This window comes from Mus caroli, chromosome 17 (genome assembly GCF_900094665.2).
Source record: "Mus caroli chromosome 17, CAROLI_EIJ_v1.1, whole genome shotgun sequence".
Classification (NCBI taxonomy): Eukaryota; Metazoa; Chordata; class Mammalia; order Rodentia; family Muridae; genus Mus; species Mus caroli.
In genome coordinates this window covers 20,989,820-21,007,150 of record NC_034586.1, presented here as the reverse complement: position 1 = coordinate 21,007,150, position 17,331 = coordinate 20,989,820, and the positions used below count along the sequence as shown (strand labels likewise).

Sequence of the window (17,331 nt, the reverse complement as noted above, 5' to 3'; positions counted from 1 at the left end):
TTAAATCTCCTTAAACTCAGAGATTTAATCTTCTGGAATCCATAGCCACTATGGCTCAAGATCTCCATACCAAGATCCAGATAAGGATCTCCAAGCCTCCAGATAAGGGTCACTGGTGAGCCTTCCAATTCTGGATTGTAGTTCATTCCAAATATAGTCAAGTTGACAACCAAGAATAGCCACTACACTTGTGTTTTCCAGCTCCTGAAAATCCCAGAATCCTTCACTCATGGCTCTTTCCTCCATATTCAAAGCCAGCATTAGAACATCTTCTAAATAGAACATCTTCTAGTCTCTGTCTCTGATCTCCACCTCTGCCTGACTCTGTATTGACCTCAAGGATTCTAGCTCCTTGACAGTGACTGAGTCTTCCCAGACTCTCAATTTGATGAGACACGCTGCCTGCCTCAGCTAGTCCTCACACCCAGCTCTTTCAAAGTTCATTCTTTGCTCACATACAGGTGGGACCTTCTCCAGGGCAGAATTGGGTCTCATTTCCTCCTCCTGAAGCACTCAACCTAAGGTTCAGAAGGCTCAAGGCTTGACCAAGTGAGCCAGTGGTAATCTGCACTCACAGCCTCAGTATGTCTTTCCGTCTCCAGGGCTGCTCAGTGTGGAATTCAGGCCACAATCCACATGACCTTCTGGGTACTCCCTGAGACCCTGGCTATCCCTTCCCTGCCTACCCAGCAAGGTGCAGCTGTAGACCCCAGGCCCATCTGTCAGTGTTATATCACCCAACCTGTCCCTGTCCCGTTCCTGGGACAGCTTGTCCTTCTCACACCCAGCAGTAGAGAGTGTCCCCAGCAGACCCCCGCCTGGTCTTCCTGCAGGTTTGGGCTTTGGTGGGTGAGAAGGGAGCCAGCTGAAGCTGAAGCAGTGTTGCCCAGAGTCAAGACTGGAGAGCGGTTTCAGACCCTGGAGTCTAACGTGGTCCGACTGTAGGGTCAGAAGTAGATGGAATCCAGACTAGAATGGACCCAGAACTGGGCCTAGCCAGGCTCATTTTATTCCACAGCAGAAGTCTCATCTGGTACTCACTGGGGATGTGGGCCAAGTTTCCTGCCTGAGAAGAGGTGGCAGCTATGCCACCACTTTCCAGCCTTCCAGTGTCCTGTTGGGCTTGCAGGTGACCCTTGTTGCCCTTCTTTGGGGCTCAGCTCCAAGCAGACAACCTAGTCTACAGATGTGTGCAGCTCCCCAGACATTCACACCAGGGTGCCAGCTTTGCTTACAGTTTTTTGGGTTTTTTTTCCCCCATAGATCTCATATAGCACAGTGTGGCCTTGGTCTTGCAAAGGGTGACCATGAACTTCTGAATCTCCTGCCTCCACCTCCCAGTGCTTGTAGGGGATTACAGGCACGTGCCACCATACTCAGTGTATATGGCCTTGGGGATCTAATCTAACCTTGAGCTTTGGGCACATTGGGCAGGTAGCTATCAATCTTAGTACACCCCCAATTCAGCCCAGCCCTTTAAGGTGCTCCTCCTTAGGACTTAACTTTTCATTTCTCCGTGGCTTCCTTGTGCTGGGTAGGAGTCCTGACTGCAGTAACCAGGCGTGGTAAAGCATCTTCAGGGTTGGCTTCCCTAGCCGCCTACCCTCCAGGAGCCACAAACTCAACGAAGCCATCAAGTCCAGATGGGCTGGGGAGGTGGGGGCAGGAAAAAGCTGAAGGTCATGGTGTCAGGTGACATAAGTCTAGACTGGAGGTTAGGGCTTCACTGGCTTGAAATCAAAGTGGTGTCCGTGCCTAAAGTGAGGGCAGTGCCAAGAGCAAAGAAGGACTGGAGGAAGGTGAGTGGTACCCAGATCCCTCTTAACCGCCGAGCTGGGTGAAGTACTGGAAGAGAGATAATCGGTAAATGTTTTGAGGCTGAAGTAGTGAAAGCTGCGCTGAGAGGAACCATTTTCCTGTCCTTAGACTTAACCCCAGTAGCAGCAGGAGGAACCATAGCTAATGGCGTTAGAAGTCACTGGGGGCTACTTCAGGGCAGCTGAGTGCTCTAGGGGCTACATTCTTCCAGGAGGGTACCTGGATCGGCTAGAATAGTGTCCACCACTAAATACACATCTACCCTAAACTGAATTTTCTTGGAAAAACTCTTTGTAGACGTGTCTAGTTAAAGCTGAGGGTGTGCTGGATTCAGGCAGTCCTAAATCCAGTGGTGAACATCTGTGTAAGAACTGCCGGCCAAGCATGGTGGTACATGCCTGCAAAGCCAGTACTCAGATAGATACGCGTCTGACGCCAGCGCAGACTACACACCATGACCCTGTCCCAAGGTTAAAAAAAAAAGGGGGGGGGCTGGAGAGATGGCTCAGCGGTTAAGAGCACTGACTGCTCTTCTGAAGGTCCTGAGTTCAATTCCCAGCAACTACATGGTAGCTCACAACCATCTGTAATGAGATCTGATGCCCTCTTCTGGAGTGTCTGAAGACAGCTACAGTGTACTTACATATATAATAAATAAATCTTAAAAAAAAAAAAAAGCAAGCCAAGTGCAGATGACAGCATTGATGCTTATGACAGGCTTTGAGACAAGAAATAGAAGCAGCTGGCAGGACCCCAGGCACCAGCCTCATTGGCGTCTCAGTCTGGACTCCAGGAGGACAGAGAAGACATTCCTGTTCTAAAACCACCCAATTTGGGATCAGTGATTAAGGAAGCCAGAGGAAGCTACACCACCAGAAAGATTGGAGGGGAGCCCCCCAACTCCATCTAGGTTTCCAACCAGAGAAGGGAGGCACCTTGTCTTCACCCCACCAAGGATGCTCAGTGGTTGGTTCAATCAGACTGATGACAAGTACAGCTGGGTTTCTGGGCAAGTGGGTGGCAGCCACCACATGAGAGTCCTTCTCAAAGTCCTTACTGGGCTGGTTGACATGGTCATGGTTAATCTTAGCTGAACAAAGGCCCAGAGGGTGGAGGGGCTTGGAAGGGGTTACAAGGACTGCACATATTAGCTCCCATCCTGGATCTAGTGAGAGGCTGCATAGCCTCAGTCCCCCCTTTCTCCAGGTCCTGTTGCTGCAGAGCATGGTGTATAGCATGCACTGCAGGCAGGATGTCCTCTGGAGAGGTGTACTCCAGAACTCAAAATAGCATGAAATTTAATTTTCTGCCTATTTGACACAGCTTGGATGGGGCCCCAATCAGCAGTATAGATAAGGGTCCTCGGGTCCAGGGTGTGGACCAGCTGGGCCTGAGGCAAACACTCCATGTTCCCCCGGCAGGCTGCGTGCAGGTGAGGCAGTCTTTGGGTACTCCCCCCGCAGGGCTCTGGTTGCTGGGCGCTAAAACAAACGGGCTCTGTTTGCCCAGTCTGCGATGACAATGCCGTTGCCAAATATTTGCCAGCCTCAGGCAGTTGTGGAGCCCAGCTATAAATGCTTGCGCCCCAGGTGGAGGTGGGCCTGCTGAGTGAACTCTGCAGTCTCAGGTAGGAGCCTGTGTGAATGCTAGAGTTTTCTGGGGTGGTCACACCACTGGGGGTTGGGGGGTCCCTCCCACTGGAAATGTATCTGCATTAAACTCTCCACTAGCAGTCACCCTCAAAGACTAGTATCAGGAATGCTGGACACCTCCTGAGACAGAAGGATCCAGCAATGTAGGACATCGAAGTAGCCAGCCCAGTATTTCCCAAACTCAGGGTTTCAGGATAGCAGAGAGGGGCTGGGAAGTTTGACCCTGAGCAGATCTAAGGGGCTTCTCACACCCAGGTTTCTCAGATAGAGATTGTAATCTGATATGCCTCTTTGGATACCTACTCTCCCCTTCCTCTGGGAAGGAGCCTGGTGGCTCTAGGGTTGAGATCTACTGTAGGGTCACTAGCAAGGAAGAGAGAGAGCCATGTCTAGGCTCCAAAGTGAGAACCCCTCTCTCCCTTCTCCCTCTTTTCTTTCTCTTCTTTCTCTTGTCTGTCTGTTGTCTTTCTTCTCTCTCTCTCTCTCTCTCTTTCTTTTCTTCAGTTTTTCTAGACACAGTTTTTCTCTGTTGTGCTGGCTGTTCTGATACTCAGTCTGGAGATCGAGCTGACCTCAGATTCAGAGATCCGCCTGCCTCTGCCCTCCCGAGTTCTAAGATTCTCTGTCCTCCTGAGTTCTGAGATTAAAGGCGTGCATCACCACATCTGGCTTGACACCCTTTTCTTAAAAAATAAGAATTACTACCCAAGAGGGGTGGTACATGCCTTTAATCCTAGCACTCTGGAAGTGGGGACAAGCAGACTTCTGTGAGTTTGAAGCTGGCCCAGTTTATATAGCAAGTTCTAGGATAGCCAAGGCTGAAGAGGTCCTATCTCAAAACAAACAAACAAAAACAGAAGAAGGAGGAAGAGGAGGAGGGAGGAAGAGGAGGGAGAAAAAAAAGAAACAACACCCTAACAATTGCACCTCTTCAAAAAGGGAGTCAGGACTGTAGCTAACAGTAGCTACAGAGGAACCAGGTCTGGTGGCGCTCTTTGGCTGTCACAGCTCCAGAAGCTCCTCATGACATTTACCAGGCATTTGAGGCTGTCAAGGCAGGTTCTGGTCCTGTCACCACAGTGACCCAAGCTCGGACAGGGTAGACGCCTTGTCCAGTGCCTGTCCCTTCCTGTCTGGTTGGTACTGGCCTCTAGGACTTCTGCCTTTGGCCCTACCCTGTGACCTGAGTGACCACAACTGTGGTTGTTCTCATGGTACAACCTGGTTCCCCTGTACCATGACAGCTCCACCCTACACAAGAGGATCCTATACATCCCTCTAAGCCAGGTCTTCTCTGAGCTCAGGAGGTCCAGGGATGGAGAGAGGAAGGAGCTGAAGCAGCCTTGTGGGCCACACAACCAGGCTCATCTAGTGGGTACTGCCAGCCCTAACTTGCTAACCCATCCTCTCACTTCTCTCCTAGCTTGTGTCTGCTGCTCCAGGGAATCCCAGAATTTTGGGGACCTCAACAAGATGGCTGCTGGTGTTATACGGTCTGTCTGTGACTTCCGGCTGCCCCTACCATCACACGAGTCCTTCCTGCCCATAGACCTGGAGGCTCCAGAAATTTCTGAAGAAGAGGAGGAAGAAGAGGAAGAGGAAGAGGAGGAAGAAGAAGAGGTAGACCAGGACCTGCAAGGTGAGGGGCCACAGGGCTGTGGCCCAGACTCCCAGAGCTCAGGAGTAGTCCCTCAGGACCCCAGCAGCCCTGAGACCCCAATGCAGCTTCTGCGCTTCTCAGAGCTCATTAGTGGTGACATCCAGCGGTATTTTGGACGCAAGGACACAGGGCAAGACCCAGATGCCCAAGACATCTACGCTGACAGCCAACCAGCCAGCTGCTCTGCCCGGGATCTCTACTATGCTGATCTGGTATGCCTGGCGCAGGATGGGCCCCCAGAGGATGAGGAGGCTGCTGAGCTCAGGATGCATTTACCAGGGGGGCCTGAGGGTCAGGTGCACAGGCTGGGCCACAGAGGAGACAGGGTGCCACCACTGGGCCCCCTGGCTGAGCTATTTGATTATGGCCTTCGGCAGTTCTCCAGGCCTAGAATATCAGCTTGCCGAAGACTAAGGCTAGAGCGGAAGTATAGCCACATTACTCCCATGACCCAAAGAAAATTGCCTCCATCCTTCTGGAAGGAGCCTGTGCCCAACCCATTAGGCCTACTGCACGTGGGCACACCAGATTTTAGTGATCTACTGGCCAGCTGGTCTGCTGAGGGTGGCTCTGAGCTGCAGAGTGGAGGCACCCAAGGCCTGGAGGGGACACAGTTGGCTGAGGTCTAGTGAGTAGGCAAGTCAGGAGTGTGCCGGGGCAGAGTGACCATTTCTACCCTCGGAATAACCCAGCACCTCCTGCCTGTAGCACAGGCCCTGCCCTAGTAGGTCTGTCTGAGCAGTCACGCAGTTAGCGCTCCCTTAACAGGAGAGCAGGCCCAATAGGATCTGAACTTATGCCAAGCCTGGAACTGTTGCCACCAGCACTGAGAGGCGAGAGGGGGGTGGGGAGAGAGAGAGAGCGCACTTATCCAGACCCGCCACACCTGGCTACCGGCTCCGGCTCTTGGTGGACCCCACTATACACAGCAGGCCTCAGGCCTCAGGCCTCTGCCCAGGGGAAGTGAATAGAACTCAGGCAAGAACTATGGTATCGCCTGTACACCCTTGCCCTTCATTATCAGGCCATTCCTGAGATGTAAGTCAGTAGCACAGAGCAGCTGGGCTGGGACTAAAACCAGGCCAGCCCTCCCGTCTCTGTTGGGTTAGAGCTGGTGGTTCCATGTGTTGTGTCCTCAGCCAGGCTGGTGGCAGGATTAGGGGCCACACGCAGAGTCCAGGTTTTCTTGAGAGGCTAGAAGAGGGACACTGCCAGGTCACAGGGACACTGCCCGATCACACCTAGATGCTCACTCTCCAGATTCACGCTCACAAGTGGCTTCCTTGGCACTTCAGTGTGAGTGAGTGGGTGGGTGGGGCTGAGGATGTCTGAGGACCCTGTCCTCAGTCTACACATTTGTCCTCACAGGCAGCAGGGGTATGTCCTGACAGGTGTGGCCTGGGTGCCCCTGCGACACCCTTGTCAGGCCTGAGAGCTGTGGAAAAGCCATTCCATCAGATAACAGGAGACTCTGGTGCCAATAGGTACAAGAACTGGCATGTTTATTTCTGGAACACAGTCAGAGATGTGACCTCATATGCAGGCTTCCACTGGGTCATCGCTGAGATCACTCCGGGCCTTTTCTGGGCCACCAAGGTCAAGAGGACTCTCTTCCAATGAAGCCACCTGCCCAGAGACGTGGCTCATACACAACCCCCTGTGGCTGTGCTTCTACCCTTGGGAGACCCAGGCTCTCAGCTGCCCACCTCACAGCCTGGTACACTCCCCAGGAGTTCACAGAGACCATTGCGTCCAGGGCTACATCCTTGATGAAGAACCGCTGCCTCACCAGGGACATGAATACCCGCTTGCTGCCCAGGGTCAGTGGCCAGGGACCCTCCTCACTCCACAGGCGCAGCATGCTCTCACGCAGGGTTGCAATCTCCTCTGTGCGCTGCAAGTGCAGAGAGATGGGGCCAAGAGGACCCATGGAGAGCAAGACAAGTACAGAGAAGTGGGACTTGGATCACAGAGGTGGGTGGCAGATGTGTGTATGTGGGGACTGCTCCTGTAGAGGAAGCCCAGCGCGGGGGGCGGGGGCGGTTTTCACCTCCTGGAAGCACTGTTTAGCACCACCCAGATAATGTATTCCTGGGCCCTGGAGAGATGGGAACAGAGGGGCTTGGGGCAGGCTGGCAGAGTGTGAGGGGGTCAGTGGTTCTCCCAGAGTTTTCTCTCACCAGCTTGGTCTCATTATTAAACTTCAGGTTCTGGATGGTTTTGTTGGCCTGAAGGCTGTTCTCCAACTTTATCATTTGCTTCTGAAACTAAACACAGCTCTAATCACGGGCAGACATGGACTGCTGACGTCCAAATGTACCCACTAGCACAGAAATACTCAGGGCCTGGAGTTGAGGGAAGCAGACAGACATAGGTGACTCCTGGGCCCCAAGGGATACCGTGGCCAGCTGCCCCTGGATCTCAGCAATCTTCCGTCCAGGATTCTCCTCTTTCAGAAGCTGCACAGACATCAGCAGGGCAGCTAGGTCTTGTCGCACAGTCTCAACCTCAAACTCCCTGTAGGCGCCAGGGACTGGTTATAGAGGGTTCTAGAGCCCAAGGAAGATTCTGTCACAGGGCTCAACTTTGAGGGTGCAAGCTATTCTAGAGGAGATAGAGCACAGGGTGGGACTAGTCGGGGGCTGAGCAACCATACAGGCAGAGGTGCAGGGCTTGGAAGGACCAGAAAGAACAGGGAGGCCAGAGAGTTTCTGTACCTCCGAGAGGCCTGAGTGGCTTCGAACCCTCACCTGGCCTTGCCCTCAGCGGAGATCTTCACATCCACGTCACTTTTGTGAATGACACACTTGTTGGAGATACTTTCTATCTGAAATGTGGAAGATGGGGGCTGGAGAGATGGCTCAGTGGTTAAGAGCACTAACTGCTCTTCCAAAGGTTCTGAGTTCAAATCCCAGCACCACATGGTGGTTCACAACACCCTCTTCTGGTGCGTCTGAAGACAGCTACAGTGTACTTGCATATAATAAATAAATAAATCTTTAAAAAAAAAAAGAAATGTGGAATATGTAGGAGCCCAGGATGACTTAGTACAGCCATCTGGGAGCCCCAGGCCAGCTCAAACCCAGCCAATGTGTAGAGCCTCAAGGCTAGCTGCAACTCCGGCCTTACCCACCTGTTGGGGGAGGCTGTTCACTTTCTCCTGCACCTCCTCCAAGTGTGCTGAGACTTCTTTCAGCCACTGGACCAGATCCTTCAGGGACTCTCTCTCCATACCTTCCCATGCAGCCTGCGTCTACAATTTCAACATCCAGTGAGGGATGGTAGACAGGGCCTGCTGAAGCCAGGAGGCAGAGTATCTGACTCTAAAGCACGTTTGTATAAAGCATGCAAATTGCCCGGAGAGCCTGGCCAGACACCGCAGAGCACAGATAGTCCAGACTTACAGCAGCTGGGACAGCCTTACCAGTCAGGGTCATCCAGCTGAGCAGAACCATGCCCTTGAGGAGCTGACAGTTGTTCCATGACAGGAACAGAGAACAGACTGGCCATACTGCAGGAGGGTACAGACATTGCAGTCAATGGACCCTGTTGGCAGCTGCTCTGGCCATACATACCCAGAGAGGATGCAGAGCCAGGCAAGGTTGGAAGATCCCCCTGCCACACCAGAGGGTGTGTTCACAGCAGCTTCAAAAGAGAATGGCCTCTTGTGTCCATCAACAGAGGAATGAGTATGCAAAACATGACCTGTCCACACGTGGGAACATTATCGAGCTACCAAGGGATGGAGGAGCACACATCCGCACAACAGGTGGCTCAGGAGAGAAGGCCAAGATGAAAGGCTTGTGCTGGGATGAAGAGCCTATGGTACACAGAGCAGAGCTAGATGGCAGAGGAGAGGGACTGTCAGGCTCTGGAGCCGACCTGGATAACCTCTCTTGTGAATGCACTAAAAGTGCTGGGTGTTAGTTAGGGTCAGGCTTGAGCTCATAATTTTCCTGCCTTGGGCTCCTGAGGTTGGGATCACACACAGGCTAGCCTAGGCTACATCAGGCCAGCCTAAACAATAGTGAAAAAATAATAATAATGGGGTGAAGTAATGGATCAGCAGTTCGGAGCACTTGCTGCTCTTCCAGACGACTGGAGTTTGGCTCTCAGTACCCAGGCTGGGTGGCTCACAATCATCTGTGACTCCAGCCTCAGGAGACCGACACACTCTTCTCCCTATCTGAGCACTTACACACATATGGTATGTACACACAGACACATAAATAAAAAACATACATAAAAGAAACTCAAACAAATGAAATATATAACAAAACAAAACCCATTGAACTGTATGCTTTAAAGGGAGATGGGGGGCGGGCGGTGCTTTTTCAAGACAGGGTTGCTCTATTTAACAGTACTGGCTGTCCTGGAACTTGTTCTGTAGACAAGGCTGGCCTTGGACTACAGACATCTGCCTGCCTATGCTACTGCCTCCATAGCTGGGATTAAGGTAATGTTCTGCCATATCCAGCTGTGAAATAAAGAAAGTGGGGGAGGGGCAAAGAAGAGAGTGGGGAAGAGAAGAGAAAAAGAGTGTGCTAGGGGCTCAGGGGCTGCAGGAGCCACCCTGCCTGATCAGAGGATCAGGTCTCTACCCATGGCCCCATACTTTACTGCCCGTCCTTACCAGTCTGTCCACCTTACCTGGGACAGCTTCAGGCCTAGTGTTTGCTCCTGCAGATCTAGCCTCCAGCTCAGAGCTAGACAGTGGTCACTCAAGTCTTTCAGCTGCTGGTCCAGCCCTGCTACTGACCCCTCTAGGACCTGGCTCTTCTCTTGGAGCTGCATGGGACAGCATAGAGCCAGGGAGGCTCTGCTGGATGCCTGTATACACAGGGATCCCTGCTGACCACCCCCTCACTCAGCCCCTTACCAGCTCCAGTGCATCCTGTGTTTCCTGCTGGGCTAGCTTGCCAGCCATCTGCACAGCCTCCAGATTCTCATGGACATATGAAGCCAACTCCCCGGCCTGGGTCTCCTCCAAGCTCACCTTGGCCTCCCTGCATATCGATACCCACACTACCCTTTAGCACTGGCTAGGGAGGGGGCCGGCCTGTGTGCTAGCTCTGGGACCTCCTAGGTGATCCCGTGGACCAGAGGAAGGGGGCTACCGGGAACAGACTGTGAGGATCAGGGTGGAGGAGGAAGAGGAACTCTAGCAGAGGGTTGCTATCCCGTCATGACGTGTCTAACCGACAGCTGCAGGGGATGAGGGGGTCAGGGTGTTCCCCAGCTGAGCTCAGCCAGTGGTTAGCTGAGCGAGGGGCCGAGTGGACCATCGTCCTGACATGACACCCACCGAGCCTTCTGCTCAGCCATCAGGACACGATTCAGTGACACCTGGTTCTGTCGCACAAACTTGGTCAGATAGACCACAGCTTTGTCTAGGCCCCGGCACTGTTCCAGCAGGTGACCCTCCTCCTCCTGCTGTGGCAGAAGTGGCCCTGAGCCTTGGTGACTACCCCATCTCCCACCATACCTGGCCACCCAGGCCCACCTCACGCTGTGCCCGCAAGGCCCGCAAGCGCTCCTCTGTCAGCTCATGCAGCTTCTGCCAGCGGCTTTCCAGTTCCTCTCGTAGGCTGCTTTCTGCTATCTGCTGTGTACTCTCTGAGGATTTCATTCTCTGTGGAGACAGCACTAGCTGCTGTGAATGTTTTTCAAAATTCCTTATTTATTTTTATATACATTAGTGACTTGACTGCATGTATGCCTGTGTGGAGGGTGTTGGATCCCCTGGTATGGGAGCCACTATATGGTTGCTAGGAATTAAACTGGATCCTCTGGAAGAGCAGCCAGTGCTCCTAACCGCGAGCCATCTCTCCAGCCCAGCAGCTGTAAATCTGTAGCTCACTTGGATAATCCGTGAGGACACTGGGCCCCACCCAGGCCCTCACCTGCTCCAAGGCCAGGAAACTCTTCTGCAGAAAACTGCAGAGTTTAGCCTCTCTCTTTAGGAAGCGAAGGCTCATTTCCTCGTTGAGTTTGGTCATCTGGGCCTGTGAAGGACCACAGAGTCACCTGAAGCTTCCCCGCCAGATAGCCTATTCTGCCTGGTGTGTCCACTTCCTCACCCAGGTCTCATTCTCTCTATGTTCCCAATCCCTGCAGAGCCAGGTTGTATGCACTGGGCAGGAATAAAGGTAGGGCAGATAGGACCCACTGTTCCCCAGAACACTAGATCGTGGGTCAGGAAGAGACCTAATCAAGGTCAGGGGGCCTAGACAATCCAGCACACATCCAGATACTCGAGAGGTATCCAGGAAAGGCTGTTCAGTGGGCACTGAATTCCATGCTGAGCTGGAGCCTCCATAAGAGAAGCTGGTGTGGCGGGCGTGGCAGCGCACACCTTTAATCCCAGCACTCAGGAGGCAAGAGGCAGGAGGATTTTCTGAGTTCGAGGCCAGCCTGGTCTACAGAGTGAGTTCCAGGACAGCCAGGGCTATACAGAGAAACCCTGTCTCGAACCGCCCCCCCCAAAAAAGAGAAGCTGGTGTGAAGATACCCCCCCAGACATGTGGGAACACCCATGCATGGCCGCAGCAAGTGAGGGTGTGGGTAGGAATCCTAGATGTAACCCGTGGGCTGCGCCTCCTCCCCATGTTGCTCTCTTGCTGCTCTGAGGGTCGGAAGGCACAGGACAGCCTTCTGTCCCCCCACCACACACACTCTGTAGTATGGCTGTCTCCTTTGGGACTTGCCATAGCCAGTGCCATTATATGTAGTTGAGCAGCTGTGGTGACCTGTCAAGATCTTGGATTGCAGTCACAGCAATGACAAACAGCTCTGAGCAGATAGCTATCTATGGGAACAGGACTTCACAGTCCCTCTGGGAGAGGGGAGGGAGAGCTATAGACCTTTCCCTGCAATTACAACCACCACTCCCTCCTACCCAACTACTCCGATGCTAAAGTAGAAGAGGTGAAATATTGATGGTGGGGCCATGGGGGCTTTTTGGGTTTGCGCCTACCTGTCTTACCCATGCTATCCTGTAAGAAGCCCCAATAAACTCATTTACTCGCTAAGCTGGACTTGGACTCTTTCTTTAAGCCCGTTGGCTCCTTCCCTATTTGGAGTGAATAAATGTTTCTCCTATGTCTCCCCAGGAATGTCAGGACTTGACAATCTGGGTGTTGTGGCACATGCCTCTAATTCCAGTACAGGAGGTTAAGGTTCACGGGAGGGTTGCTGAGTCTGAGGTGTCGAGCCTCCTTATATACCAAAGAAAAGTCACCAGAAACCTACCTCACAGCATCACCTGCCTAGCACCTCTGTGGCCACAGGACTCTCCTGACAGCAGGTGCAGCTCTCAGGCCTGGGCCACCTTCTGGGTGATGTTCATCTGAGCCACTGCTGGCTTCCCTTCTTTGCAAGAAGGGAGCCTAAAACAGAGGTGGCTTCATTTTATTTTTAAGATAAGATCTCATGTATGTTCCAGGCTGGCTTCACACCTGTCACATGTCACTATGCTCAGATTTATGGGTGCTGGATGGAGATTGAACCCAGAACTCTGTGCATGGGAGGCCAGCAATCCATCCACTGAGCCAGACACCCATCACTTGGCCACTTTTTCTGAAGGGCCAGGCTGCAAACATTTCAAGCTCCCAGGGTCTCCTTTGAAGCCTCTCAACTCTTGTTCAAAGTCGCGACTGTCACTATGTTAAACAAATGTTCATGGCTCTATGCTAATAAAACTAACAAAAACAGGCAGTGGCATGTAAAGTCCTGACACTGATGTCAAAGGACCCTCAAAGGGCCCGATTGGAGCCGCTTCCTCCATGCCTAGCATGTGAGAGATCCTCAGCCCAAGGCTTCCGTGCTCTTGATGATGGCAGTGCATTAACTCCCAGCAGCCAGAGGGGAAGCCACTACTTCTGGGCAGCAGACTTATGCCAGGACAGCTGGAATATCCAGTATATCCTGTCCACCCTGTCCTGTGAGGAGCCTACACACAGAACAGCAGCTGGAGTCCCTGGTCTACATTTATAGAGCCAAAAGCTGGGTGGCAGGCATGTGTAACCATCCCTAAGCTCCATGTAGAAGCAGAGGCCCATCTACCTACCTATCTACCTATCTACCTATTATCTACCTATTACTTACCTATCTAATGACCTATCTATTTCATCTTTGTATTTCAAGCCAGGTTTTTTTCTGGTGTCCTGGAACCAGTTCTGTAGACCAGGTTGACCTTGAACGGAGAGATCCACCTGTCTCTGCCTCCTGAGTGCTAGAACTAAAGGTATACGCCACCACCATGCAGAGGCCCCTCTAGAGGGTCCCTAGTGGAAGGAGAACATGCTGCCTTGGGAATCTGTGAGTCCTACTTGAGAGAAGTGCTAAAGCTGAAAGCAGCTGCGGCAGAGCTTCAGAGTCAGCTGTCCCTTTCTGTTAGTCCAGCTGAGATGGTGGGTGGGTAAGAGGCCCTGCCTGGCCCCTGCCCATGCTTTCTGTTTCCCCAAACCTGCAGCAAGGGAACTGACACTTGGCTACATGATAGTAGAAGTGAGTTTTCAGTGCCTAAGATTGCAGCTAAGGTCAGTGAGTGGGCGATGCAGCTGGGATGAGAGGCAACCACATCAGACAGGGGGGACTGGTGAGCCTATCCTTGTACCCTGAAGCAAACAACTGCAGGAAGGGAGACACTGATGACAAGGCCAGAGGCTAGGGACACTGGAGGTGTCTTACAGAGCGATGGTGATGACTCCTGCCTAGGCTAGGCCTGGCTTTCCAGGAGGTACCTGCATCTTGGCCAACTCAAGGTCCACCTTTTGGCTGGTGTCCTCTTGGTTTTTCTGCAAGGCACTGCAGGCTGCTTCCCGGCCCTGCTCCTCTTGGCTCAGCATGCCAGTCAGGCTGGTCAGCCTAGAGGCAGTAGGTGTGGTAACACCAACTCAGCTAGGGAATCCTGGGGGCCCTAGGTCCTTCTCAGGATGGGGTACACAATCCACCCGGGTGACACATGGAAATAGACCTTGGGGATATCTAGTAAGGGCAAGGCACCAAATGAAAGAGAGAAGGCAGGTGGGGCCTCAATAGTCAGAAGTGCAGCATTCATGTTACAGGATGCTCCCCCAGGGGCACTAAGGGCTCAGGACAGAAGACCTCAGCCTTGCTCTGGCCCGAGATTTCCAGTGTGTACACAAAACTGATTTCAAGGTAATCCAAGAAGTTGGCCCACCTGAGGTTTATCTCCTGCTCAGAATGTTTCCGCTCTGAGTCCTGTAGAGCCTGTTTCCTCCTGATGTGTGTCAAAGCCTCCCGGACCTCCACCAGCCTGGTGGAAGGAGTTGCCCTGCTAGCCCCAGAGCAGCCAGGCAGCATCTGTTGCTGCAGGTCTGACCATGGGGACACATAATCAGTCTCCCACCCCAGTGTGTGCAGAGCCAGTCTGAGTCGGACTATTATAGGTACTGTTTACTTAGATGAGGTCCATGTGGGCCCTAATGGCAGTTCCTGCAGGGAAGCATGGGTCCCAGCTCCCCGCCCCCTCCCTCCTTCCCTCCCTCCCCTCTCTCTCTGTACCTTTTATCCAGGGTTTGCATCTGGTTCTGGCTCTGGGGCCCAGATAACTGCAAAAAGGAGGGAATGAGGGCGAGGCAGGTTCAATCTGTGCCCACCAAGCAGCACAGATGCAGCAGGACATGTTGGAGCCAGAGTTTGAAATGACTGGGGTCAGCAGTGTCAGGATCCAGGAAGTGTGTGTTCCAAGCATCAGGAAAAGGGTGGCTCACTCTTACCTGCTGCTCTACCCAAGGACTCACCTCTAGCTCCTCCTTCTCTGGGCTCCAGGCTGCCTGTTGTACTTCTCGCCTCAGCTGGCGCAGCTCTGAGGCCTGCATCTGCACACGGGCACGAACCTGCAACAGCTCACGAAGCAGGCCCAATGTGGCATGCTCACAGCGTTCCTTGTGTCCCCTCAGACGAACCACCTCAGCCTGCAGCTCAGTTACCCTGATTAGGGCCAGAACAGGTGGGTCAAGCTGTGCCTCTCCTGGAGGTAACTCACTCACAGTTTATCATCTCCCTTTTTCTCATCCACTGTGAGGCTCACCATTGCTCCAGCTGTTTCCACTGCTTAGGGGTGTCCTGTTCAGGGACCAAGGAGCCGGATGCCCGGCCACTGCACTCATCTCTCTCTGAGGTCTCAGCACTGACTAGGCCTTCTGTTAAGAGCAGCTCCAGGTCCTCGAGTGTGACAGTGCTCAGGTGTGAAGGTGAAAGCCCTAGTGAGGGGCCGTCTGCTGGCTCTGGAAGGAGATACCTTGGAGCTTGTGCACAAGGACAGGAGTAGTGCCTGTAATCTTGCTTGCTGTCACCCTGACCTCAGAGACTCATATCTCTGAGTCATATAGATCAGCCCTTCTGGAGGTCCAGGTAAGAGGGGTTGAGTGTCAGGGGGAGGACACACAGTCCTAGGAAGCAGAGTAGGGCAGAGGTCCCACCTCGCCAGCTCCATGAGAACCTGTGAGGTCCAAGAGCAGGACTACTGTATACCCCTCATCTCCGCTCACCTGACATGGCTTCACCAGCGGCCACCACCTATAGCGCAGGCAACAGTTATCAGTGCCCCTGTGGCTGCCCAAGGTTGGGCACCAGGCCAGGGTGGCTGAGTGGTTGGCTGGAGAGAAGCAAGTGATCCAGGGAGAAAGCTGCAGGAGCTGGGGATTGGCTGAGGGACAGCAGAGAAGGCTTTGGGCCACAGAGCAGGCAAGGATTTAGAAAAGGCTGTGAGACTCAGAGACTCGAGGATCAAGAGGGAGGCCTGAATCTTAGGGAGAAGGCAAGGGTTGAGAGTGGAGACTGTGAACCTTCAGGGGGCGAGTCAGGGAGAGAGGCTGTGGACCCCAGAGAGCAGTAGTGGAGGTATCTAGTGGCTCCTGCCCTTCCACCTTGCCTCTTCAGTGAATCCTGAAGGAGGCAGGTACAGCTGAGTTATTCTGGAACCTTCTTTTTCTCACCAGAACCCTATGACTTCATGGCCAACTGCCAGTGGAACCTGAGCCCTCATATGCCCTGTCTTGCAGACTTCCTAACTTCTGGTTCCTGAAAAGATTTGGGGGTGACAGTGAAGTATCCCCATTGCAGAAGAGCTTCCCCTGGCTCTAGGGCTACTGGATTATGGCCACAGTGAAGAGGTTGTTTAGGGACCATCACAGGCCTGAGTCACACACAAAGCAGAAGGGAAGGGTCCTAGGCAAATGGGACACAGATACACAGGGTGACACCACAGAATAGGCCGCTGGGATTTCAGCCTTCCCAAGAGTCAAAATAAGAATACTGGGAGAGACAAATTTTGATTGTTTTATTTAACCTAATATATCCAAAAATATCATTTCACCATGTAGTCAGCACACGGCTGTGGACAGACTGCACAGCCATGGACAGATTGCACGTGCCTTTTTTGGTACCAAGTCTTTGAGACCCTGTGCAGTGTTTTTCACCCCTTGGGTCCAACTTTAGGAATGGCCCTTCCCAGTCCAGAGCACCCCTGGCGTTGTCACTTGGACCTCTACACCAGATGGGTCAGTTTTAACTTCTTGAAGAGCCTGCTGTGGCCAGGCTTGAGAACAGGATGCCATCCAAGCAGGTCACAGAACCCATGCTCTGCAGTGAGTCTGAGAGCAAGTCTGAGATGGGACGAGAAGGCCAGAGTCCCTGGACGGCCCTCCCACTGGGCCCTGGGCTGGCTGCAGTACTCTTCAAGAACTGCACCACTGCCCGACACAGACAGCAGCTACTGTTTACAGAAAGTGCCATCTGCACTTGTTTATCACCATGCTGAGTGCCTGACTCCCCAGAATGCTGAGCCCAAGGCAGAGAACAGGGGGCTCTCATTTCTCATTCCAGACTCAACATACTTAGCCCATCTCTTCATGGAAGGAAGAGCCGCTCTTTTGGAGGGACAACTGAAAGGCAGGAGCTGCCTGCTTTCCAAAGAAAGACCCTGTGTGGCCTTGTAACAGACTCGTGCCAGAGACACTGCAACTATCTTTACAAAGTTCCCAGGGGAGAAGACTCTGAAGGTGACTGAGGGACGTCAGTGGGGCCAGCTTTGACAACACAGGGATCAGGGGTAAAGTTCCTTGGCTCTGGTGCTGTACTGGCTATTTTTGTGTCAACTTGACACAGCTGGAGTTATCACAGAGAAAGGAGCTTCAGTTGAGGAAATGCCTCCATGAGATCCAACTGTAAGGC

General features: G+C 52.9%; 2 protein-coding genes across 6 annotated transcripts; one reads left to right on the top strand and one right to left on the bottom strand.

Moving 5' to 3' along the window:
* Positions 1 to 4,943: 4,943 nt before the first annotated feature.
* LOC115029724 lies at positions 4,944 to 5,759 on the top strand. The gene has a single exon (XM_029471079.1). It carries the CDS (start codon positions 4,944 to 4,946, stop codon positions 5,757 to 5,759), a length of 816 nt encoding a protein of 271 aa, XP_029326939.1.
* An 842-nt stretch (positions 5,760 to 6,601) lies between these two features.
* Ccdc154 (coiled-coil domain containing 154) lies at positions 6,602 to 16,062 on the bottom strand. Of its 5 annotated transcripts, none has more exons than XM_021149296.1 (17): positions 15,648 to 16,062; positions 15,188 to 15,383; positions 14,898 to 15,087; positions 14,659 to 14,705; positions 14,315 to 14,410; positions 13,875 to 13,998; positions 11,034 to 11,135; positions 10,634 to 10,762; positions 10,436 to 10,560; positions 10,010 to 10,136; positions 9,781 to 9,918; positions 8,264 to 8,383; positions 7,881 to 7,957; positions 7,530 to 7,647; positions 7,311 to 7,397; positions 6,837 to 7,024; positions 6,602 to 6,756 (listed from the first exon to the last, which is right to left on the bottom strand). In XM_021149296.1, exons 1-17 carry the CDS (start codon positions 15,652 to 15,654, stop codon positions 6,633 to 6,635), a joined length of 1,995 nt encoding a protein of 664 aa, XP_021004955.1. In that variant the 5' UTR covers positions 15,655 to 16,062; the 3' UTR covers positions 6,602 to 6,632. The 5 variants fall into 5 exon arrangements, with proteins under 5 accessions (XP_021004955.1, XP_021004954.1, XP_021004956.1 ...); XM_021149295.1 differs by having other exon boundaries at positions 6,632 to 6,756; positions 10,436 to 10,563; XM_021149297.1 differs by having other exon boundaries at positions 6,632 to 6,756; positions 7,311 to 7,391; positions 10,436 to 10,563.
* Between the last annotated feature and the right edge of the window lie 1,269 nt (positions 16,063 to 17,331).

What these genes read in the sequence shown, in the direction of transcription:
- LOC115029724 (XM_029471079.1), top strand. Translation starts at nt 4,944, where the DNA reads ATGGCTGCTGGTGTTATACGGTCTGTCTGTGACTTCCGGCTGCCCCTA.
- Ccdc154 (XM_021149295.1), bottom strand. An exon ending in CCTTGCGGGCACAGCGTGAG is followed by an intron (nt 10,564 to 10,633) that starts GTGGGCCTGGGT and finishes CTTCTGCCACAG; the next exon opens with CAGGAGGAGGAGGGTCACCT. An exon ending in TAGGCCTGAAGCTGTCCCAG is followed by an intron (nt 8,384 to 9,780) that starts GTAAGGTGGACA and finishes TTGAAATTGTAG; the next exon opens with ACGCAGGCTGCATGGGAAGG.